Source organism: Schistocerca americana, chromosome X (genome assembly GCF_021461395.2).
Source record: "Schistocerca americana isolate TAMUIC-IGC-003095 chromosome X, iqSchAmer2.1, whole genome shotgun sequence".
Lineage (NCBI taxonomy): Eukaryota > Metazoa > Arthropoda > Insecta > Orthoptera > Acrididae > Schistocerca > Schistocerca americana.
The window spans coordinates 473,169,310-473,195,586 of record NC_060130.1 but is presented as its reverse complement, the minus strand read 5'-3'; the positions used below and the strand labels follow the sequence as shown (position 1 = coordinate 473,195,586).

General features: G+C 43.9%; 1 protein-coding gene across 1 annotated transcript in view; it reads left to right on the top strand.

Annotated features, from left to right (window-relative positions):
- LOC124556075 (speckle-type POZ protein-like) overlaps positions 1–26,277 on the top strand; it is a 66,961-nt gene that overhangs the window by 22,709 nt on the left and 17,975 nt on the right. The window contains exon 2 of the mRNA XM_047130102.1: positions 8,313–8,871. Within this exon, the coding sequence (XP_046986058.1) occupies positions 8,324–8,871 (548 nt within the window). The 5' untranslated portion in view covers positions 8,313–8,323. The remainder of the gene's footprint in view (positions 1–8,312; positions 8,872–26,277) is intronic.

The window sequence follows — 26,277 nt, the reverse complement described above, 5'->3', positions numbered from 1 at the left end:
TCTTCATCTACATGGCACCACACCTCAGCCAAGGAAGACTGCAATATCAACATGAAAACAAACAGTTACATACAAACTTTGTACAAAATATTTTCATGTGTCGTTAACAAAGAAAAACCTAAAAGATATATTCAGTAATTTATTTTCAAATGAATGATATGATGAAAACTAGTGCATTTATGAGGGATAAGAATAAAGGTGGGTGTCCCTCTTGTGAACAGATTGAATGTTTTGAATTGATGTCTATGATTGTAGATGAGATTGTTCTACTTATATGTGTGTATTACTATTTTACATTTTTGTTAAAGCCATATTCCTTTTTACATTTTTGTTAAAACCACATTCTCACAGGTATATATGTATGTACTAACGTTTTTGCATTGTTAGAGAGTTACAAATACTGTGTTAAAGCTATTTTGTTACAGGTTAAGTGGTATAGTGCCTGTTCATGTGCTTCTATTGGAGATACAACATCCATATTCAGGATATTAATTGATTATAAGCTTTAAGATACAAGAATTTTGACATACTTCCAGATAGCATCCAAATGATAATATTAAACTATTAGAGGACTGATGATAATTTAAATTATACAGACTGGTTGAGAAATTGTGGTTCAAGTAATTATACAAAGGAAATTTCCTCATCTTCAACCATTTTCATCATCACACTTAGCGTGTATCATTGATAAGGAAAAGTATTAGATGTAACTCAAACCATACATAATTATTGGTATTTATCAGTATTAATTTTCAGAATGATAGAGACCATCAATAGATAATTGTTGAATTAATGAACACTAATTTTCAGTATGGAATAATAGAACATGTGCCATCTATAAACAAAATTTTAGAATTGAAACATTTACAGCATATGTATCCATATTTAGGGTGTCGTGAGGGTTTCCCCCGGTTTCTGGAGGGTACTCCTTAGGTTATTTGGAACAAAAATGTAAATATAGTAATGGGATCAGATCCATAATTAAGAAGCTACAGCAATTTAAAAACTCAGGAAAGTGGCACAAAAACTTTTATTGTAGGATTTCACTATAAAAAATGCAAATAATAATTAAACAATTTTGTAGCAGTCTCTTGCATCCAGAGTGGATCTGAAGCAAATGTTCAAAATTTCCTCCCTGCATTTGAAGGCAAAGATTCACACGGGAGAGAACTGCACAAGTGGCATTTCCTAACTTCACGTGCCCATTCGCTATTTATGTTGCGGCATAGAAAATAAGTTGTGTCAATTCTTCTCATGTTTCCACCTTAACTTCGTACACAATGTCTTTCATCCATCCCCAGATGCAGTAATCTAGGGGTGTTAAATTTGGGGATCTGGCAGGCCAGATGATAGCCGCCTCCCCCCCCCCCCCCCCACCTATACATCGATTTGGGAATTGCTGATTAAGATAAGTTGTTACCACATGGTGGAAGTGTGCATGTGTCCCATCATGTTCGACATGTGGCATCTTGTTTCCAGAGAAACATCTTCAAGAAGCTGTGGTAACTCTTCTTGTTAAAAGTTACTGTACATCTAAAAAATGGTTCATACGGCTCTGAGCACTATGCGACTTCTTAGGACATCAGTCGCCTAGAACTAATTAAACCCAACTAACCTAAGGACATCACACACATCCATGCCCCAGGCAGGATTCGAACCTGCAACCGAAGCAGTCACTCAGTTCCACACTGTAGAGCCTAGAACCGCTCGACCACTCTGGCCGGCACCGTACATCTGATCATTTAAATTTCCTGGGAGAATAAATGGACCCAGTAACTGGTCACACACAACACTACACCAGACATTGACAATCTGTACTGAAATTGATATACTACCGTGGCATGTGTACGTCTGCAGGGCGATTACGTCGAGAAGTAACACCAGTTTCATCGATTTCGGGTGAGTAGTTTATTAGAAAAAAAACGGAGGCCTTAGAACTTGAATGCACCTCGTAGAGACCGGACCTATGGGTAGAAGAAGGGAGATCTCTTCAGACCAGGACTGTGTGTAGATGGAACACTTACTGTTCTTTAGGCCTAGAAGAGCTTTTTAGTGTACACTTACGTTCAGTGATCGAAAATCGCGTAACCTCCTTGGGGTGGAGATCACGGATTTCGACCCCAATTATTTGTTTCTGCGGAACAATTACAAAGGGCAGAGGCGTACATTTTGCTAAGCCAGAGCGAGTGGATGGTTCAAATGGCTCTAAGCACTATGGGACTTAACATCTGAGGTCATCAGACCCCTAGACTTAGAACTACTTAAACCTAACTAACCTAAGGACATCACACACATCCATGCCCGAGGGAGGATTCGAACCTGTGACCGTAGCAGCAGCGCGCTTCCAGACTGAAGCGCCTAGAACCGCTCAGCCACATTGGCCGGCGAAAGCGAGTGGTCATTGCCAATAGTTTATCTAGGGGGAAACAGTTTTTCGTCTCACGAAAACTCAGGACAGTTTCCGACTGCTGATACAATCAAGACCAGAATAGTATTGATGTTTACAGGTCCGCACAGCATCGACTCGCCGTCGTCGTCATACGCCACTGCCGACCACAGCAGCCGCCGACAAAGCACGATAAGTATCGCGTTTCTCAGGCGCTCAGTAAGGGAGTCACTAACGTGTGTGTGCATTTCTTGACACACAGTGGTTACGGTTACTACAAGCCACACCACAAGTTGGGAAACGGGGCCAAATTTCTAGTAGTTTACTGTCCAGTTCAGATTTTCACAAACGTTTTACTTGTATCTTACAGAAACTAGCTGTACGGCAATAAACAGCCTTTTAAACACGCCGCTAACGGCAATCAAGTAATTTATAGCAATACAAACAATTTAAAACTGAAAAAAAGCAGAAGCTAGCAATACGGCAATAAACTACCTTTTAAAACACGCCGCTAACGCCAATCAAAGTAATTTATAGCAATACAATAATTTAAAAAATTTAAAGAACATTAGTAAACAGGCTACTAAAGTAAATACAGAACTTTGTTAAAAAGGCACGGTGAGGTAGTGAAGCTACCAACACCGCCATTAAAAAAATTAAACAGGTCTCAGCAAGCACACGATTAATGGCAATAAAACGAATTTACAAACTTGGAGGAATTTAAAAAAAATTTAAATAAAAGTGTCCTGGAATATCATTAGAACATAATACACTCCTGGAAATGGAAAAAAGAACACATTGACACCGGTGTGTCAGACCCACCATACTTGCTCCGGACACTGCGAGAGGGCTGTACAAGCAATGATCACACGCACGGCACAGCGGACACACCAGGAACCGCGGTGTTGGCCGTCGAATGGCGCTAGCTGCGCAGCATTTGTGCACCGCCGCCGTCAGTGTCAGCCAGTTTGCCGTGGCATACGGAGCTCCATCGCAGTCTTTAACACTGGTAGCATGCCGCGACAGCGTGGACGTGAACCGTATGTGCAGTTGACGGACTTTGAGCGAGGGCGTACAGTGGGCATGCGGGAGGCCGGGTGGACGTACCGCCGAATTGCTCAACACGTGGGGCGTGAGGTCTCCACAGTACATCGATGTTGTCACCAGTGGTCGGCGGAAGGTGCACGTGCCCGTCGACCTGGGACCGGACCGCAGCGACGCACGGATGCACGCCAAGACCGTAGGATCCTACGCAGTGCCGTAGGGGACCGCACCGCCACTTCCCAGCAAATTAGGGACACTGTTGCTCCTGGGGTATCGGCGAGGACCATTCGCAACCGTCTCCATGAAGCTGGGCTACGGTCCCGCACACCGTTAGGCCGTCTTCCGCTCACGCCCCAACATCGTGCAGCCCGCCTCCAGTGGTGTCGCGACAGGCGTGAATGGAGGGACGAATGGAGACGTGTCGTCTTCAGCGATGAGAGTCGCTTCTGCATTGGTGCCAATGATGGTCGTATGCGTGTTTGGCGCCGTGCAGGTCAGCGCCACAATCAGGACTGCATACGACCGAGGCACACAGGGCCAGCACCCGGCATCATGGTGTGGGGAGCGATCTCCTACACTGGCCGTACACCACTGGTGATCGTCGAGGGGACACTGAATAGTGCACGGTACATCCAAACCGTCATCGAACCCATCGTTCTACCATTCCTAGACCGGCAAGGGAACTTGCTGTTCCAATAGGACAATGCACGTCCGCATGTATCCCGTGCCACCCAACGTGCTCTAGAAGGTGTAAGTCAACTACCCTGGCCAGCAAGATCTCCGGATCTGTCCCCCATTGAGCATGTTTGGGACTGGATGAAGCGTCGTCTCACGCGGTCTGCACGTCCAGCACGAACGCTGGTCCAACTGAGGTGCCAGGTGGAAACGGCATGGCAAGCCGTTCCACAGGACTACATCCAGCATCTCTACGATCGTCTCCATGGGAGAATAGCAGCCTGCATTGCTGCGAAAGGTGGATATACACTGTACTAGTGCCGACATTGTGCATGCTCTGTTGCCTGTGTCTATGTGCCTGTGGTTCTGTCAGTGTGATCATGTGATGTATCTGACCCCAGGAATGTGTCAATAAAGTTTCCCCTTCCTGGGACAATGAATTCACGGTGTTCTTATTTCAATTTCCAGGAGTGTATATATGACGGACCCGTGTAAGGCGGCCACAAATCACCCACTCAGGGATGCTCAGCCTAGACAGAATACTGACCAATTAAAATACGCCCGTAAACACAATTGCGACTCAGGCTGGTCACTGCACCGACTTTTAGCCAGCGAAAACTTGTTGTAAGATTGCTTAACTTGCTGACAGAATTAGAGCTAACCTCGTGCAAGGAAACATTACCACACACCGTCCTGAATGAGCGACCACATGATCAACCAACAAGCATGAGTTTATTCATAACCTACGACAGAATAGCGAAACAAACTGCCAAAACTACACCTCCCATCGGATAGTAACGAGAGGAGGAGGAAAGATCACCGTCTTAAATTACACCTGTGGCAGGGACAGGAAAACCGGTCGCCGGAGGCCACAAGGCAGAAGAGACGCTGGTTACACAAAATTATTACTTAATAATTAAACCTTCCACGAACTTAACTTGCAATTATGCTCGAACAGGCAGTACACGACCTCCGATGGCAAGGATCCACACATCCGACCGCGCACGCGTCGCCAGCGTACCCAACACGCCACTGTCACGCGACAACACGCTCTGTCACCGGAGTTCACGTTTTCTCTGCAACGTTGACGGGTAGTGACCGCTCCTTCATGTTAAGTGTCTCCTTTTAAACTCCAGTGTTGAAACGGAGGATTTAAAGAAGCTTGTTAACGTCCCACCAAGGCGAAATGAATAGCAACTACTTGTGGGGCGATTCTGTAGACAACCAACACGCGGGTAGCTCTTCCGTCAACTCGACCCGCTCGTTACACACAACCGACATACATCACGTGGCGACTCGGTACAACCGACCACGCCTGCTTCGCGCTGGAGAGCCACACTGCCCTCCCGTGTCCACCACACACTCTGCGCGCAACGCCCTTACTTCCGCGCCACCACACGAGGTTACAACCGGTCAAAGATCTCACTTCCTCCATAGCAGTTTCCCGGAAGCAAAAACGCCGATATAGATAGCAGAGGGAAAAGACAACGAAGCAGCCACTTAATGACAGGCAACATATCAAACAAAGATGTAAGGGGAAGAAAAGGAAAACCAATGCAATCTAAACAAGGCGTAGCACGAGTCGATACACGGCTCACTTCTATTGGAGATTGGAGTTTTATGCATTTTCTTCTCATTTCCTCGTGTCCATGCTAGCCACGTATCGCGTGTGTGTTAATAGGGCTTAAAAGTCGAGAAAGGTATCGGTAAATATACGTTATATTCCAGCTAAAATAGCATGGACAATAGGGCATATTGAAGTGAGGTGAGTGTAATATTTTGGAGGTTAAATTGTTTTGTGATTATTGTATTGTAAGTTATGCTAGGGGTTCTTTTCTCCTGTAGGAACGCTTTTGACAGGTTATGTATTAACGTTTATCACGATTAATTTCATTTAGTTTGTGAATGCCTTGTCAGGATCTTCCCAGTTGTGGAGGATTTTCCAATGTCATCAACTACACACATGAACCCTATGTGTATGGTGATTCTGTAATAAAAAGATTTAGTACAGGTAACAGTTGGAGGAGGAGGAGATTAGTGTTTAACGTCCCGTCGACAACGAGGTCATTAGAGACGGAGCGCAAGCTCGGCTGAGGAAAGGATGGGGAAGGAAATCGGCCGTGCCCTTTCAAAGGAACCATCCCGGCATTTGCCTGAAGCGATTTAGGGAAATCACGGAAAACCTAAATCAGGATGGCCGGAGACGGGGTAACAGTTGTTCGTGTGTTCTACAGTAGAGGCTACTTCTTCCTCAAAGAAACATTTTAGAGCATGTATGACGGCTGTTATTTTGATGTCTAATCGTGCCTTCATCCGGGATCTTACCTTGCAGGGCCTGGGTTCACAGGTACTTTAGTTCTGTCAGATGTAACCGTGTGTGGCAAGTAGTAAGGACGGGTCAACGACCGGGGGAGTACGTTGGAAGTCCGTGAGGTTATTTGTTTAGGCATAGCAGTGCTGCCTCTCTACCATTTCCATCTGCTTGGCCGTTCAGACACCATGTCGGCTTGTTCCCGACATGAATAACGGGTCACTCTGCTGCCTACAGTCGCTTTGTCACTCGCACAGCCTGCAAAACACAAGGAACACATGGGTCATATGTATATATTAACTAGGGAACCAGAACTCCACTGACAAACTTTCAAAGGCGGTAGTACGGACCAACACATTAAAAATGTCTAGTAAACAACTGGTCTAAATTGCACAGTTTAAGGGCTATGAGCAATTGCTCATCTTCGACACTGTGAAACACGTTTCTTCTACTGCACACTCTTTGTTTACCACATTTTGGGAGGTTTTTGTGTTAGAAGAGCCAACACCGTGTTACGAGTGCAGGCCGAAATGCACGCGTTTTAGCTCACGCAGGCTGGCTTGCAGAGGGAAGAACTATACTGACGTGAGGTCTGGAACATGACAAGGAATGAGAATTCAGAAAGCGGACGTAATTGGTTTGATACTTAACTTTAATCCATTAATGATGAACGTCGCTCTTGACGGTATATGATTCACAACATTATCTGTTCAGAATACAGTCTTGAAGTAATTATAGTAACTGAATATGGCGCCTTGCTAGGTCGTAGCAAATGACGTAGCTGAAGGCTATGCTAAACTGTCGTCTCTGCAAATGAGAGCGTAGGTAGACAGTGAACCATTGCTAGCAAAGTCGGCTGTACAACTGGGGCGAGTGCTACGGAGTCTCTAGACTAGACCTGCCGTGTGGCGGCGCTCGGTCTGCAATCACTGATAGTGGCGACACGCGAGTCCGACGTATACTAACGGACCGCGGCCGATTTAAAGGCTACCACCTAGCAAGTGTGGTGTCTGGTGGTGACACCACAGAGGTAGTATAGACCAAACGAAGAAAAAAAAGGTCCAGTAAACATGGGCTTTAAAATCCATACCTTAAGAGCTATGAGCACTTGTTTAGTAGACGTGATGTATTTCACAGTAATGAAAATGAACAAGTGCTCATAGCTGCTAAGGTATGCGTTTTAGAGCCAATATTTACTGAGTTTTTTATTGTTTTATTTCACATTAATGAAGATGAACAAGCGCTCATAGCTCTTAACTTATACGTTTTAGAGCCAATATTTACTAGAGTTTTCTATTGTTTTGGTCCGTACTACCACCTCGCAAAATGTGGGAAGCGAAGGTCATTCAGTAGAAGAGGTGTGTCTCGCAGTTGTGAAGATCGACAGGTGCTCATACCTCTTAGGATAAGCATTTTAGAGCCCATGTTTACTAGACTTTTTTTCTTGTTTCGGTGCGCACTGCCACCTCTTGGTAGGTGGAGTTCTGTATTGAAGACATTCACAGCACTTACTGAACACTGTAGACCCTTTATGCACAGTCACAACCGGAGGTGTGACCACACTTGGGGTGCTATCTGGTGTCCTTAGTATTGCGTAAATTAGCTCTAGGAATTATGAAAAACATCCATTGCAACCTCATTCTGTGTAACATTTCATTTTTACTTCCTTTCTTCGTGCAATAATTGCTCTCCATCTTTTAATTTTGAAAGGTTCAGGAATAGTATCTGCTGTATCCGTATCGTGGGCTCGCAGGGAATAGCTAACAAACAAATAAAACCAAAAAATCTTTTAGTTGTTTTTTCCTTTAGTTGTGCAATTTCCTCGCAACAAAGATTAAAACTCTCTACTCGAATACGAGCAATATTTACCCTGTTATGTCGGTTTGCCCGGTACAGTGGCGGCAGCGATGTCGCGGAACCTGCCCAGCGACCTGGAGGGGCTGCTGGTGAGCGGGGAGGGCGCCGACGTGACGCTGGTGGCCGGCGCCTCGCAGCTGCCCGCGCACCGCACCGTGCTGGCGGCTCGCAGCCCCGTCTTCGCAGCCATGTTGCGTCACCCTACACTCGAGGCGAGCAGCGGCCGTGTCCACATTCCTGACGTATCCGAGCCTGTGCTGGGCCAGCTGCTCGCCTTCGCCTACACGGACGAGGCGCCAGCGATGGCGACCATGGCGCACGACCTTCTCGCGGCGGCTGACAAGTACGACGTGGCGCTGCTCAAGAAGAGGTGCGAGCTGCAGCTGGCGAGTGACTTGTGCGTAGAGAGTGCGGCAAAAACCGCCGTGCTCGCCGTGCTGCACTCGTGTCCTCTGCTACGCGAGACGGCCGCCGCCTTCATTAGGAGCCACCCCGTGCAGGTCATGGGCACCCGCGGCTGGGAGGAGGCGCTGCGGAACCACCCGCAAATACTCATCGAAGTCTGTCGACACGTCGCATCGACGACGTCAGCCAACAGGTTCGCATTACTGCACACTTTAAATTCCCACACCCAGTGAAGTAGCGTAATGCTTGAGACGACGTGTTCGTATTCGAAGACTAATGGGGTTCAAATACCTATCTGACTGGTAGAGGTAAGTTCCTATGGGACCAAACTCCAGAGGCCATCGATTCCTAGGCTTACACAATACTTAATCTAACTTGTGCTAACTTACGCTAAGGACAACACACACACCCATGCCCGAGGGAGGACTCGAACCTCCGATGGGGGGGGGGGGGGGGGGGGGGGAAGCCGCGCGAACTGTGTCAAGGCGCCTAAGACCGCGCGGCTACCCGGCGTGGCACCTGTCTGACCATCCGTAATCAGGTTGACCGAGTTTCCATAAATCACATGGCTAATGCCAGGATAGTTCCTTAAAATAAGCTGAAAGCACATTTCCCACCCCCCTTGTCCAATATAAGCTTTTGCTCTGTCTCTGATTGCATCGACGTCAACAAGAGGTTACAGCTTAACTTTCCGTCCTTTTTATATTCCTCTGTGTCTGTGTAAAAGACTGAAGGAAGATTAGTGTCTTACGTTCCGTCAAAGAGGTCGTTAAAATTCGACCAGTGGCTTGTCTTAGGGATCAAACTCCGTCGTGCTCTTCCAAAGGACCCATCACAGAATTTGTCTTAAGGGGGTAGGATAGAATTTTATGCGCCTAAGTTTTATTGGCTTAAAATGTTCCTTAGAGAGTCTGTTTTTAACAAAAATCATTCATATAAAGTGAACGATAAATGTTAAAATATGTTAAAACCGCGATTTGCAGCCGGGGGTCTGGCGCATCTGAGTGGTCGAATATAACCGATGTAATATTGTAACAGTTACCAACTGAATAGAGGTCCTTTTAGTTTCCGAGAGTACCAACTACAATATGATTCTCAACAAGATTTCTCTTCGTAACATGATTCGTTTATGGTAAACAGGCTGAAAGCAAGTGCTTGTGTCGTGTCTGCATAACTTGTTTCGCTTGTTTATCATACGAACTACAAGGTAGAGCTTGAAAATGACAATAAAATGTATTTATACGAATAGGAAAGGTTCGAAAAGTAATCCCAGACGTGGAAATAGCGCTTCGATTCGCAAGCGGAAATGAGTTAATTGATATCATTTCGTCAAAATGCGAGTGTTTCGACATCAGCGAAAAAACGGCCAACTGTACGGTGCTGGCATTGCCGGCTAAAGGTTTGTTCAGTTTGAGTATTAAAAAACACAAGTTAAAACGTTAAACGCTGGCAGGCGCTGCAACTCATGATTCAGTCTGGAACCGCGCGACAGCTACGGTCGCTGGTTCGAATCCTGCCTCGGGCATGGATGTGTGTGATGTCCTTAGGTTAGATAGGTTTAAGTAGTTCTACGTTCTAGGGTACTGATGACCTTAGATGTTAAGTCCTATTGTGCTGAGAGCCATTTGAACCCATTTGAACAACTCATGAAATGTAAATGCACTTAAATTATACCTTTTCGTAATTTGTGAGTCGGCCGTTTTTCTACTGTAGTACGTAAGATTTTTGTAATATATATTAATTTAGATTCTGGTGCACGTTTTTAAAACTACTTTTTTGCGAAGAAATCGATTTTTACTTCACAGTCCACCATTTTGTTAAAATCAACTTCTTTTAAAATAGCCATACGTACTACGCTAGACAATATCAACAGTTTCAAAGCAGTTTTTCAAATTTTGTTCTAAGTAAAAAGTTGTGGCGTTCAGAACTCCCACCAGCCACCTTTGCATTCCACGAAAGCCTATCGTCGATGTCGTGTAGTGTCCTCTGGGAGTAAGCTTTTTACTTTAAAGAACGTGATACAATTTTGAGGGTGTACAATAAAGGTCCAAAGTCAGTTTTGTAATTTCTTTCGTTATGTTACTGAAAAAAAAATCATTAACATTAGTTTCAAACTCGAGCGTTACCCTGGTCTATCCCCTTGAGCGGTTTAGGGAAACCACACGAAACTTACATCTGGAGGACCGGACGCGGATTTGACCCGAAGGAAAGATGATGATGGTTTAACGTCCGTTTCACATCGAGGTCATTACAGACAGAACACTAGCTCGGAATGTTTCAAGAGTAGGGAAAGACATGGGCGGTACCCTTTTAAGGTAAGATCCCGACATTTGCCTGGAGTGATTAGGGAAATCACGGAAAACTTGATTCTGTATGGGGATTTGAACCATCGCCCTCCCTAATGAGAGTCCAGTGTACCAAACACTGGACTACGTAGATGGGTCTCTTCATCTCTGCCGTAATACACATGAATATATGGTCCACCACTGAATTTCATACAAGAAATGATATTTCATGAGATACAACAATAAACCCATGAGGGAAGAAGGTGCCGTCTTTGAAGAAACACGACCTAGACAGGTCATTGTTGCAAACCACATAGTATGTGGAATCTGGAAGCGAGGTAACATGTATACTCTGTTAGCAATTAAAAGTGCAATACTATGAAGGCAGTTGCAACTAGCATTAGATTGGCATGAAGGGGACTAAATTCTTGGTTATGCAACCATACATAATAGGGAGGAATAGCACCATTTACGTGGGGCATTCAGTAAGTAATGTAACACTTTTCGACGAATTTCGGTTAAAAGTTTGCGGTATTTGTTGGGAGACCTCGTGGAATATTCCCGCTTCAGCCCCTACAGTTTCATGAAGTTCCGACAGGTGGCGGCGCTATGAGTAGCCTTCAGAATGATGTCTGTAACGAAGGTGCGTTCCAAGCAGAGAGCTGTCATATAGTTTCTTTTGGTGTAAAACCAGAGCAACTCAGATATTCATAGGCGCTTGCAGAATGCCTACGGAGAGCTGGCAGTGAGTAAAAGCGCAGTGAGTCGTTGGGCGAGACATCTGTCATAATCTCAGCAAGGTCGCGCAAACCTGTCCGATCTCCAGCTTGCCGGCGGCCGCACACATCTGTGACTCATGGAGCGTTACATGTGGACACTCTCATTCGAGCTGATCGTCGCATGCATACGAACATCTCCTTCTCCATGACAACGCAACGCCTCACTCAAGTCTGCGCACCCGAGAGGACCTCACAAATCTTCATTGGCATGTTCTTCCTTCCCCACCCTAGAGCCAAAATCTTGCACCTTCCGACTTCCATCCGTTTGGTCCAATGTAGGATGCACTCCGCAGTGAGCAGTACGTGGATGATGGGGAGGTTATTGAATGATGTAGTAACACATTTGCTACGATGCCGACCACTAGAGTGGTACCATGCGACCATACAGGGACATCCAGTAGGGTGATGTATGGCTGTCGCATTGAACGGAGGTTATGTTGAAAACCAAGATTTTGTAACAGAAAGAGTGGGAAATAATATGGTGTATTGGAATCCTGCATAACATCAACCTCCTTTTAGAAAAAAAAAAATGTGTTGCATTACTAATTGAACGTGTCTCTTGCATTCTGTAAATAAGGAAATATTACGCAGATGCTTTATCTTTCAGAAGTCTCATTCGAATGTTGGTTTCTCGAGAAGATCGTATCATCTACCGAGTAAGAAGGAGAAATTTCTACCAGCATTATCGAAATTTGACAGCAGGAAGATCGAGGCTTATCAAGACTGTGGTTAATTCTTCCGTGTTATGGATGATAGTGTTGATTAGAATTCCAGAGTTGCCATTCACACGTGGAATCAATTTGTGCAGGAGGGCCATACGCAATGCTATGCAGAATGTCAGTGGTACCGTACGACTAGAGCCCGAGAGGACAAACATATCCTTCAGTTGGCCATGCAGTATTGCACACCCAAGTCACGTGCCTTGAGTCAGAAGATGAGTAAGACAAATGTCCACACAGACAGTATGACGATGTCTGGAGCGGTGCAGATTGGCAGGAAGGAGACCACTGTTGCCGCCTCCCTTGACGCGGCAGCAGAGAGCGGCTTGCCAACAGTGGTGTGACCAGCGACAACATTGGATACAGAATTGGCATCACGTCTCTTTTCAGACTAGTGCCGGTTCTATGTTCAGCATCATGATGAACCTATACATGTATGGACGCTCTGAGGAGAACGAACCTTGACAGATTGCATTCGTCATTTACAAGCAGGCCCAACATCTGGTCTTATGGTATTGTATGCCATCCAGTACACAACACAATGACCTAGGATTCGCCTACCCAGTAACCGTTATATTTCTGTTATGTTAAGACCGGTGTCTGTGACGCATCTTGGAGGTTTCCATTGCGTTTCCTTTCAACAATATAACACGTAGACCACATGTTCCCTGTATTGTCCTGACCTACCCTAATACAGACGGCGTTTGACTGTTACACTGACCAGAACGTTCTCCAGGTAACTTAACCACCGAAAGCAGCTTGTTATGGGCTGCTGAGGGAATGGCATGCCACCAGTCACTAGCCACTACGACTGATGAACACTGGTGTCGAGTTGACGTTGTATGCTATGGTGTATCCGTATCAGTTCAACTCCATGTCCAGCCGAATTAGAACCATTGTTACTGACAGAGGCGCCAGTTCCGTGTACTAAATTTCGCACTCTGTATACCCCCAAGTCGTCTACAAATTTAATTACGTACTAATCCTACAATACTGCACATACACCAAAAGTGAAAGTTCGTTATTTCCTATCCTTCCTATTGCCACTGTTTTGATGATCAGCACTGTACTCGGAGAGGACAAAAGTCATGGGATACCTCCTAATATCACGTCGGACCTCCTTTTGCCCGGCATAGTGCAAGAACTTGACATAGCATGGACTCAACAAGTCACTGCAAGTCCCCTGTAGAAATATTGAGCCATGTTGTCTCCATAACCATGCACAATTGGGAAAGTGTTTGTCGGTGCAGGATTTTGTGCATGAACTGACCTCTTGATTATGTCCTATAAATGTTCGATGGGGTTCATACCGGGCGATCTGGCTGGTCAGATCATTCGCTTGAATTGTGCAGAATGTTCTTCAAACCAACCGAAACATTGAAGTCCATAAATGGCTGAAAATGGTCTCCAAATAACCGAATATTACCATTTCCAGTCAATAATCGGTTCAGTTAGACCAGAGAACCCAATCCATTCGATGTAAGCACAGCCACATCATTACGGATCCACCACCAGTTTGCACAATGCCTTATTGACAACTTGGGTCCATGGCATCGTGGGGTATGCCCCATACCCGAATCCTACCATCAGCTCTTACCAACTGAAATGGGACTCATCTGTTCACGCCACGGTTTTCCAGTCGCCTGGGGTCCAACCGATATGGTCACGAGCCCAGGAGAGGCGCTGCGGGCGATATCGTGCTTTTAGCAAACGCACTCGCGTCGATCGTCTGCTGCCATCGTCCATTAACGCCAAATTTCGCTGCACTGTCCTAACGGATACGTTCGTCGTACGCACCACAATGGTTTCTGCGGTTATTTCACGTAGTGTTGTTTGTCTGTTAGCACTGAAAACTCTATGCAAACGCCGCTGCTCTCGATCGTTAAGTGAAGGCAGTCGGTCAATGCATTGTCCGTGGTGAGAGGTAATGACTGAAATACGGTATTCTCGGCACGCTCTTGACCCTGTGGATCTCGGAATATTGAATTCCATAACGATTTCCGAAATAGAATTTCCCGGTCGTCTAGCTCCAACTACACTATGTGATCAAGAGTATCCGGACACCCACAAAAACGTACGTTTTTCATATTAGGTGCATGGTGCTGATACCTACTGCCAGGTACTCCATATAAGCGACCACAGTAGTCATTAGACATCGTGAGACAGCAGAATGGGGCACTCCGCGGAACTCAAGGACTTCGGAGGCGGTCGGATGATTGGGTGTCACTTGTGTCATACGTCTCTCCGCAAAATTTTCACACACCTAAGCATCCCTAGGTCCACTGTTTCTGATGTGATAGTGAAGTGGAAATGTGAAGGGACATGTACAGCACAAAAGCGTACAGGCCGACCTTGTCTGCAGACTGACAAGAGACTGCCGACATTTGAAGAGGGTCGTAAGGTGTAATAGGCAGACATCTATCCAGATCAGCACACAGGAATTCCAAACTGCGTCAGGATCCACTGCAAGTACTATGACTGTTAGGCGGGAGGTGAGAAAACTTGAATTTCATGTTCGAGCGGCTGCTCATAAGCCACACATCACGCCAGTAAATGCCAAACGACGCCTCGCTTGGTGTTGTTGTCGTTGTGTCTTCAGTCCAGAGACTGGTTTGATGCTACTCTAACCTGTGCGAGCTTCTTCATCTCCAAGTAACTACTGCAACCTACATCCTTCTGAATCTGCTTAGTGTATTCATCTCTTGGCCTTCCTCTACGATTTTTGCGCTCCACGCTGCCCTCCAATGCTAAATAGGTGATCCCTTGATGCCTCAGAACAAGTCCTACCAACCGATCCCTTTTTCTAGTTAAGTTGTGCCACAAATTCCTCTTCTCCCCAATTCTGTTCAGTACCTCCTCATTAGTTACGTGATCTATCCATGTAATCTTCAGCATTCTTCTGTAGCACCACATTTCAAAAGCTTCTATTCCCTTCTTGTCTAAACTGTTTATCTTCCATGTTTCACTTCCATACGTGGTTACACTCCATACAAATTCTTTCAGAAAATACTTCAAATGGTTCAAATGGCTCTGAGCACTATGGGACTTAACATCTGAGGTCATCAGTCCCCTAGTACTTAGAACTACTTAAACCTAACTAACATAAGGACATCACACACATCCATACCCGAGGCAGGATTCGAACCTGCGACCGTAGCGGTCGCGCGGTTCCAGACTGAAGCGCCTAGAACCGCTCGGCCACACTGGCCGGCAGAAAATACTTCCTGACGGTCAAATCTACACTCGATGATATCAAATTTCTCTTCTTCAGAAACGTTTTATTTGACAGTGCCACTCTACATTTTATATCCTCTCTACTTTGACCATCATCAGCTATTTTGCTTCCCAAATAGCAAAACTCATTTGCTACCTTCAGTGTCTCATTTCCTAATCTAATTCCCTCAGCATTACCTGATTTAATTTGACTGCATTCCATTATCCTCGTTTTGCTTTTGCTGATGTTAATCTTATATCCTCCTTTCAAGACAACTGCTCTTCCAGGCCCTTTGCTGCCTCTTACAGAATTACTGTGTCGTTGGAAAACCTCAAAGTTTTTATTTCTTCTCCATGAATTTTAATTCCTACTCCGAATTTTTCTTTTGTTTCCTTTACTGCTTGCTCAATATACAATTGAATAACATCAGGGATAGGCTACAACCCTGTCTCACTCCCTTCCCAACACCTGCTTCCCTTTCATGCCCCTCGGCTCTTATTACTGCCATCTGGCTCGTGTACAAATTGTAAATAGCCTTTCGCTCCCCATATTTTACCCCTGCCACCTTCAGAAATTGAAAGAGAGTATTCCAGTAAACATTGTAAAAAGCTTTCTCTAAGTCTACAAATGCTAGAAACGTAGGTTTGCATTTCCTTAATCTATCCTCTAAGATAATTCGTAGGGTCAGTATTACCTCACGTATTCCAACATTTCTACGGAATCCAAACTGATCTTCCTCGAGGTCGGCTTCTACCAGTGTTTCATTTCGTCTGTAATTCTTGTTAGTATTTTGCAGCCGTGACTTATTAAACTGATAGTTCGGTAATTTTTACACTTGTGAACACCTGCTTTCTTTGGGACTGGAATTATTATATTATTCTTGAAGTCTGAGGGTATTTCATCTGTCTCATACATCTTGCTCAACAGATGGTAGAGTTTTGTCAGGGCTGGCTCTCCCAAGGCTATCAATAGATCTAACAGAATGTTGTCTACTCCCAGGGCCTAGTTTCAACTTAGGTCTTTGTGCTCTGTCAAATTCTTCACGCAGTATCATATCTCCCATTTCATCTTCATCTACGACCTCTTCCATTTCCATAATATTGCCCTATATATTGCCTTATATAGACCCTCTATATACTCCTTCCACCTTTCTGCTTTCCCTTCTTTGCTTGGAACTGCTTTTCCATCTAAGCTCTTGATGTTCATGCAAGTGGTTCTCTTATCTCCAAAGGTCTCTTTAATTTTCCTGTAGGCAGTATCTATCTTACCCTTAGTGAGATAAGCCTCTACATCCTTACGTATGTCCTCTAGCCATCCCTGCTTAGCCATTTTGCACTTCCTGTCGATCTCATTTTTGAGACGCTTGTATTCCTTTTTGCCTGCTTCATTTACTGCATTTTTACATTTCTCCTTTCATCAATTAAATTCAGTATCTATTCTGTTACCCAAGGATTTCTACTAGCCCTCTTCTTTTTACCTACTTGATCCTCAGCTGCCTTCACTGTTTCATCTCTCAAAACTAGCCATTCTTCTTCTACTGTTTTCTTTTACCCGTTCTTGTCAATCGTTCCCTAATGCTCTCTCTGAAACTCTCTTCAACCTCTGGTTCTTTTAGTTTAACCAGGTCCCATCTCCTTAAATTCCCACCTTTTTGCAGTTTCTTCAGTTTTAATCTACAGTTTATAACCAATAGATTGTGGTCAGAGTCCTCATTTGCCCCTGGAAACGTCTTAAAATTTAAAACCTGGTTCCTAAAACTGTTTCTTACCATTATATAATGTATCTGATACCTTCCAGTGTTTCCAGGCCTCTTACACGTATACAACCTTCTTTCATGATTCTTAAACCAAGTGTCAACTATGATTAGTTTGCGCTCTGTGCAAAATTCTATCAGGCGGCTTCCTCTTTCATTCCTTAGCCCCATTCCATGTTCGCCTATTACTTTTCCTTCCCTTCCTTTTCCTACTATCGAATTTCAGTCTCCCTTCACTATTTGAATAATTTCTTTTATCTCATCATACATTTCTTCAATCTCTTCAGCATCTGTGGGGCTAGTTGGCATATAAACTTGTACCACTGGGGTAGGCGTAGGCTTCGTGTCTACCTTGGCTACAATAATGCGTTAGCTATGCTGTTCGAAGTAGCTTACCCGCGCTCCTATTTTTTATTCACTATTAAACCTACTCCTGCATTACCCCTATTTGATTCTGTATTTATAACCCTGTATTCACCTGACCAGAAGTCTTGTTCCTCCTGCCACTGAACTTCACTAATACCCACTATATCTAACTTGAACCTATCCATGTCCCTTTTTAAATTTTTTAATCTGCCTACCCGATTAAGGGATATGACATTCCACGCTCCGATCCGTAGAAAGCCAGTTTTGTTTCTCCTGATAACGGCGTCCTCCTGAGTAGTCCCCGCCCGGAGATCCGAATGGGGGACTATTTTACCTCCGGAATATTTTACCCAAGAGGTCGCCATCATCATTTAATCACACAGTAAAACTGAATGCCTCGGGAAAAAATTACGGCTGTAGTTTCCCCTTACTTTAAGCCGTTCGCAGGCCGTTTTGGTTAATGTTACAAGGCCAGATCAATCAATCATCCAGACTGTGGCCCCAGCAACTACTGAAAAGGCTGCTACCCCTCTTCAGGAACGATATGTTTGTCTGGCCTCTCAACATATACCCCTCCGTTGTGGTTGCACCTACGGTATGGCTATCTGTATCGCTGAGGCACGCAAGGAGCGTAAACATTGGATGATGTAACAGAGGAAAAACGTTTTGTGGAGTGACGAATCACGGTACATAATGTGGGGATCCGATGGCAGGGTGTGGGCATGGCGAATGCCCGGTGAGCGTCATCTGCCAGTGTGTGTAGTGCCAGCAGTAAAATTCGGAGGCGGTGGTGTTATGGTGTGGTCGCGTGTTTCATGAAGGGGGCTTGCACCCATTCTTGTTTTGCGTGCCACTATCATAGCACAGACCTACATTGATATTTTAAGCACCTTCTTGCTTCCAACTGTTGAAGAGCAATTCGGGGATGGCGATTGCGTCTTTCAACACGATCGAGCACCTGTTCATAATGCACGGCCTGTGGCAGAGTTGTTACACGACAACAACATCCCTGTAATGGACTGGCTTGCAGAGTCCAGACCTGAGTCCTACAGAACACCTTTGTGATGTTTTGGAAAGCTGACTTCGTGCCAGGCCTTACCGACCGACATCGATACCTCTCCACATTGCAGCACCCCGTGAAGAATGGGCTGCCATTCCCCAATAAATCTTCCAGCACTTGATTCAACGTATGCCTTTTGAGAGTGGAAGCTGTCATTAAGGCTTAGGGTAGGCCAACACCATACTGAATTCCAGCATTACCGATGGAGAGCGCCACGAACTTGTAAGTCATTTTCAGCCAAGTGTCTGGATACTTTTGATCACATAGTATACCATTCGGTGTTCAAACTCTGTTAATTCCCGTCGTGCGGCTGTAATCACGTCGTAAACTTTTTCACATAGATCTCCTGAATACAAATGACAGCTCCGCCAATGCACGCTGTTTGATACCTTGTGTACGCGATACTACCGCCATCTGTATATGTACATATCACTATTCCATGACTTTCGTCACCTCAATGTAATTCAGGAGATAAGACGTCGTAAACATTGAGCTGCGTGAAAACGAAACTACAAGTCATCTACAATTCATGCTGCTACAGCAGGGATGTAGCTGAGTAGTCAGTGGATACAAGGAGGTGGAAGACAGTGGCGAACAGGCGACTATAAAATGTGGCGGAGACAGTGATCGCCACACATTTGCCGCGCGGCTATAATCACGTCGTAAACTTTTTCATGTAGATCTCCTGGCCGCATGGTTGGAGGCGCCATGTCACTAATCGTGCGGCCTCTCCCGCCGGAGGTTCGAGTCCTCCCTCGGGCATGGGTGTGAGTGTTGTCGTTAGCGTTAAGTTAGTTTAAGTAGTGTGCAAGTCTAGGGACCGATGACCTCACCAGTTTGGTCCCTTAGGCATTCACACACATCTGAACATTTGCCACGCATTTCCCGCGTAGCTGCAGTGGACTTCGTCCACTGTCCACAGTCCACGGTATTGAGACCTGTTTATACAGTGAGCTGGAGTGATTGTTCCCAGTTCACTGTAGACGGGAACTTAACATCTGAGGTCATGAGTCCCCTAGATCTTAGAACTACTTATACCGAACCTACATTGATGGCTGGTTACTTGTTGTCAACTACTGCAGTAATGGACCCGCAACTTTTATCGACATAGTGTACAATCACTAAGTGAGATGTTTTTAAGCAACCATCTGATATCGTAAACGATCACAATTTCCACTTACTGTGGACAGTTGCCATATCATGGAGGGTTTTACATCTCGACGTATTGACCTCTTCTCAAGACTAATGTCATATGTGTTTTCATAAGCCCATAAGTGACAGGTTATACATCAGATTGGATACAAAAATTTCGATTCTTCACTTTGTTACTTTTAAAATCTTTACTTTGTATATTGGAAGTTCATTTTTGCTAATATGTTTTCTGTTTGTTTTAAATGCTATAGCACGTCAAGTGCTACGGCCAGATATCTACTTTTGGATGCTTTTAGAAAGGTATAATGTTAGGTACGACATTATTTGGGTAACCATACTAAACGTAGCCAAAAGCGTGCTTAAGTCTGACTCCTACCAGGAACAACGACAGTGAAGTTAGTGTGTGGATTATTTTGGAGTGGCACTGCGAACATCTGCCATCCACAAGACTTTGGGAAACTTTGTTTACAGCTGATCTCATCATTTTCCAATACAGTCAACTTTTTAGTGAAAGTAAATTACAAAATGTTTTCAATTTACTAGAACATAAAACCAGCTGACGTCACGCTATTAAAGCTGAATTACGACTGCTCGAGACGAGCACGCGCAAATCTCTCTCCATTCCAGAATTCTGATTGGCCAGTCGGTTTGAAGATTGTCTCTGACAGCATGGTAATATCCGTTCGTGACCAACCCTCTTATCAAAATTTACTTAAATGATTTTCCAGACTTAGTATTTCCCGAAAATCAAATAAACTGAAAATGATTCCTTATTTACTGGTCGTAAAGACAAAAGTAAAGAGTTTTGCTTCTAGAATCCTTAAATTGACTATTTTACACTAAGCATGTTAAACCTTGATGGTGACACTGCTCTATTACACAATATAATTCACACGCTCATCATTAATTGTTAAGAAAATTCCAGATTCATGTATCACATACATGCCGAATTCATACGCTTTCATCGCGAGAGCTAAAAAATTGAAAATAATAATGTCGAAAACTTAATATAGTAGCCGGCCGCGGTGGCCGAGCGGCTCTAGGCGCTTCAGTCCGGAACCGCGCGACTGCTACGGTCGCAGGTTCGAATCCTGCCTCGGGCAAGGATGTATATGTTGTCCTTAGGTTAGGTTAGGTTTAAGTAGTTCGAAGTTCTAGGGGACTGATGACCTCAGATGTTAAGTCCCATAGTGCTCAGAGCCATTTGAACCATTTTTAGTATAGTAATCACTGTTTGAAAACTGAAACATTTTGCAGCAATTAACTATTGTTACGATATAAGACTAGAAATTTTATCGCGATAATGTACCGTAAATGACTTTATTAATTCACCGGTTGGTGTGTGATATGAACAATCTGCAGAGCGTATATGCACTTCAACTTGTGAGCACAGAAACGAGTGACAGCAACTTCCCAGAGTGGGAATGCGTTCTGTAGCGCTTGAGGTTACTAAGGTGAATTTTACACCTTCTTAATTATTAATGCATGTCACTACGCCACATCGCGAATATGATCGTCTGAACATGCAAAAAAATTAAGCTGAACTAAATTAACCTGTAATGCGCTTACAGGCCACAAAAAAAATCTGAAGTGGACATCCAACAGCCAGCTTATCAATTCCGAGGTAAAAGAAATTAAGGAGATTAGAATTTGTTGAAAAGACGTTTGGGTTATATGTTTGCCTCTTAAGTAGATCGATGAGGAAACATGCCGTGAACTATACTATCTGATCAAAAGTATCCGGATACCTGTATGTAATGCCGAATTGAGCACCAGACGTCATGACAAGCGGACACGCGAGTATAAAAGTAGGGAGAGTAGTAACAGCAGAATGGGTCGGTCAAGAGGTCAAGAGAGCTCAGTCACTTCGAATGTCGCTGGATGTAACCTGAGTAACAAATCCACCAGGGACATTTCAGCATTGCTAAAGCTGCTCAAGTCTACTGCTAGTGAAGTGACTGTGAAGTGGAAACGTGAAGGAACAACCTTAGCTAAACCAATACCAGGTAGATCGCATGTACCGCAAGGGGACAGTTGAGAATTACAGATGGTGGTTGTAAAGCATAGCATGAAATCAGTGGAATGAATCACTCGTGAGTTCCAAAGTGCTACGTAGCCAAGCTAGCACACAGTGACAACATGGGAAGTTAAAAATAATGGGGTACAATGGTCGAGTAGCTCTTTGTAAACTACACGTGTCTGTAGTCAGCGCTAAGTAACGCTTGAGACGATGTAAAGAGCGACACTGGACAGTCGTTGAGTGAAACGAGTGATTTTGAGTGATGAATCACGCTATACCCTCTGGCAACCTGATGGAAGGCTCTGGGTTTGGCGAATGCCTGAAGAACGTTACCTGCCTTCATGTGTAGTGCCAACAGTGAAGTGCAGTGGAGGGATTGTTGCGGTAGGGAAGTACTTTTCGTGGTTTGGGTGTGGTTTTCTTGTTGCACTTAAGAATTGCTAAGTGCGGAAGGATATCAACGCCTTTTACAGCATTGTGAGCTGTGTACAGTACAGGAATAGATCGAAGACGATGATTGTTTGTACCAACATGACGGTACACCCTGTCATAAAGCAGCTTTTCTGTGGCAATCGTTTGTGAATAGTATTATTTCCGGAAAGTTCTAATATGCCCATGGTTCCGATCTGAACCCAGTGGAACACATTTGGGGTAAGTTAGAACGTCGACTTTTCATTGGACACAAGCATTCAACATCACTACCTACCTTGGTTTCGGCTGTTGAGGAATAATGGGCTGCCAATCTTTCACAGGCATTCATTGAAAGCGCCTCCAGTTGAGTTCAAACCGTCATGAAGGCAAAGGGCAGATACACCCCCATATTAATATCCACTAATAGATGTTATGATATCAATTGTCAGATAGTTTATGTTATGCATGAAGAGAGCCGTTTCAGAGGGCCTCTAGATTCTAAAGGCTGGAGAGCAGTAAAGCCACGCATAGAGTCTTGACAGAAGACCAATTCACCCGAACCTACTGTGAAAACATTTAGTTGGCTGTGCACAAAACGCCAACGAGTCTTCCAAAGTGTAATATAAAAAACGACATCAAAATCCTTTGCACAGGCGCATGTGATGCACGTATGACTCTTGAGTAAAATTGTTTGAAAATATCTCCAATACATCAGCTTTAGGCATATCTTTAAAAAATGAAGCAGATCAAGAAAAATCACAAATACTACATAACAAACGAAATTGGGGAGGAAGATCGCAGCAAAGGCGAAAGAGTGGAAAAGAGCAATCGTGGCTATGCACCTGGCCAGGATCAGCGGCAGGTTTCCTAGCAATGTCTGCAGAAAGACCTTTTCGGATATAAAAGTTCCATTTTGACACAGACTGTTCGACATAAACCAATGAAACGTTCACCACATTGTATTACACTTCTTACAACTATTCATTTTCGTAGTTTCCTATAAAACTGTTGATCTTAGTATCAATCAACTGTAAAAACTTGTTGTAAAATTGATTTTTTAAAATGTTAAAAAATACTGCTTTTAATTCAGGTGTTATTGCTGTGGTCTTCTGTCCGAAGACAGGTCTGTTGTGGCTCTCCATGCTATTCTATCCAGTGCAGGTCTCTTCGTCTCACCACGCTAGTCCACCCGTCCAAGTCTCTACATCTCTGCATAACTAAGCCATCCTCCGTCCGTTTGAACTTGCTTACTATAAATTAGCCATAGTCTCATTCTACAATTTTTACTTCTCTTTATTACCACATTAGCTGTTCTCTGATGCCACAGGATGTGTCCTATCAAGAGATCCTTTCTTTTAATAGCCGGCGGTGGTGGCCGTGTGGTTCTAGGCGCTACAGTCTGGAACCGCACGAGCGCTACGGTCGCAGGTTCGAATCCTGCCTCGGGCATGGATGTGTGTGATGTCCTTAGGTTAGTTAGGTTTAAGTAGTTCTAAGTTCTAGGGGACTGATGACCTCAGAAGTTAAGTCCCATAGTGCTCAGAGCCATTTGAACCATTTTTTTCTTTTAGTAAAGGTGCGCTGTAAATTTCATTTCTCCCCAATTCGATTCAATTCTGGTTTTGTCTCTGTAATTGAGTGGTCTGTTCACATCCTTACTCGTACTTCACTGTAAGCGATCTTCTCTTACAGCACACTGAATAAACACATAAATAGTAGAATGAATGAAACAAATAATTGAATAACGATTTTTCTCCTTAGTTCCTTTTCCTCCTTTTCTTAATACACTGTAATACATTTTTAAATACATTTCACCTTAGTCCTTCCTATTTCAACGTTGTATTCAAACCAACTAAAATTATCTCTTTCTAGGTCTATAATTTAAGATTCAAGGTACGATTTCCATGAGAGTTTTTTTTTTCAAGGTTCAGTTCATTTATTTCAGGCCCCAACTCTTCAGCTCGTCTTACTAACCAAATCCCGGCGGAGGTTCGAGTCCTCCCTCGGGCATGGGTGTGTGTGTTTGTCCTTAGGATAATTTAGGTTAAGTCGTGTGTAAGCTTAGGGACTGATGACCTTAGCAGTTAAGTCCCATAAGATTTCACACACATTTGAACATTTGAACTAACCAAATTTTGTTTTTGTGAACAGTATATGTAACCAGTGTTTCAAAATGTATTACCGAATTACGGCTTCAGTCTTAATCACATTTATATTGACATTAACTACATTAATTACTTCCCCCATGAGCTCTATATTGTCTATTACCTTCCTAGATCTCGGTTCATTATTTAACCTATGGTTTTCTCATCTTTTTGTATAGAGATTTTGCTAGAGCCTACGACTCTCAAACAGGAGAAATATTTCGGTTCGTCACCATCGCTGGCATTCATTGCCCCTCGGTCCTTTGTGCCTATGTTTCAATGTCGTTTTTTGTGCTACTCTCTCCCTTTGTCTTCTCTCAAACTATGGGTGTTTTCTCTTTTCACCCCTATATACCCTATTTATTACTTCTTCACAAAGAAATCTGGAATTTCTGTGATTTTTTAAATTTCTTACTGATACTTTGCTTCGTGTCTTGTATTGTGTCCACAATCTCAGCGGTCGTTGTTCGCATTTTCAGTTCATTGTTTTCTAGTGCTTCGTTGTGTATTTCTTCCGTTGTGTTCAATACAGGTACTTGCTTCAGTGGGAGATATCCGTCTGTTTTCTGGATCAAACTCAGTACTCAGCTGTTTTTGCTTTCATGTTTTGCTGAAAAACCTATTGGAAGTTCTTCAAGGAGTTCACTAGTTAACTTTTATGCGACAGTCCCGATGTCACCACGGTCTTTATTCACATCTACGTCGTGTTTGTTTGTGCCTGCGACACTGCGTCACCGGCGCAGTGCGTCAACCGTGTCTTGTGATACTTAATTATGAGGAAACTGTTTTTTTTTTTTGTTTCAATTTATTGACTTTCGGTTCGTGCCCATTCAACAATTTCAGTAATGGATAGACGATACGGCAGTGCAACGAAGACGACTTTCTTGTTAGTTCGACGATACAAACGTAAGGACAACACAACATCCAGTCCCCGAGCGGAGAAAATCTCCGACCCGGCTGGGCATCGAACACGGGCCTCTTCGGTTAGCAATCTGCCACGCTGAGGAAACTGTTTCGGAGCCACCTCTAACGTTACTTTATTTTTGTCTTCGAGAGCTACTTTCGTTTACCATATGTGTAAGTCTATTTGTACGTTGTAAATTCACATTCAATACAGGAAAGAAGCTTGGGCAGCTTTCTCTGAACTGACCTTTCTCATTACATACTAAATGCAATTGTATTTCCCAGCTATGAGAGACATGAACACTTTGTTACAGCTATGATGGAATCGGATGTTGTAACGAGGCCATATTGAGGATCTAAGGACCTGTATGCTGAACTCATGGTGTGGCCACTACCAAGAAAAATTTTGTGATAACTAACACGTAAATGCAGCATTTCAGAGCGGCTTTTGAGTAGTAAGCCTACAAGGCAGCATTTAAGGTTATTATTTAATTGTAAACAATTACACTGTACAATTAATGATTTAATGTGTTGCTGAAATTTAAAAAATAAAGTGAACGGAGATAATTAAGGCATCCAACACAGTTTGTAACATCTCAGTGAGTAACTAAACGCTTTTTAAAAGGAGGAATAATCATTTCAAGTCAAAAACATCAGTATCTGAATTTTAAAAATTAATGTATTGCGCTACAAGGTTTGTTAAACAAATACAAGATAACGAAGGGAATGCAACAATCGAGCAAATATTACCTATATTTAATTAAGATGCAACAGTTGCTTGACCATGCCATGA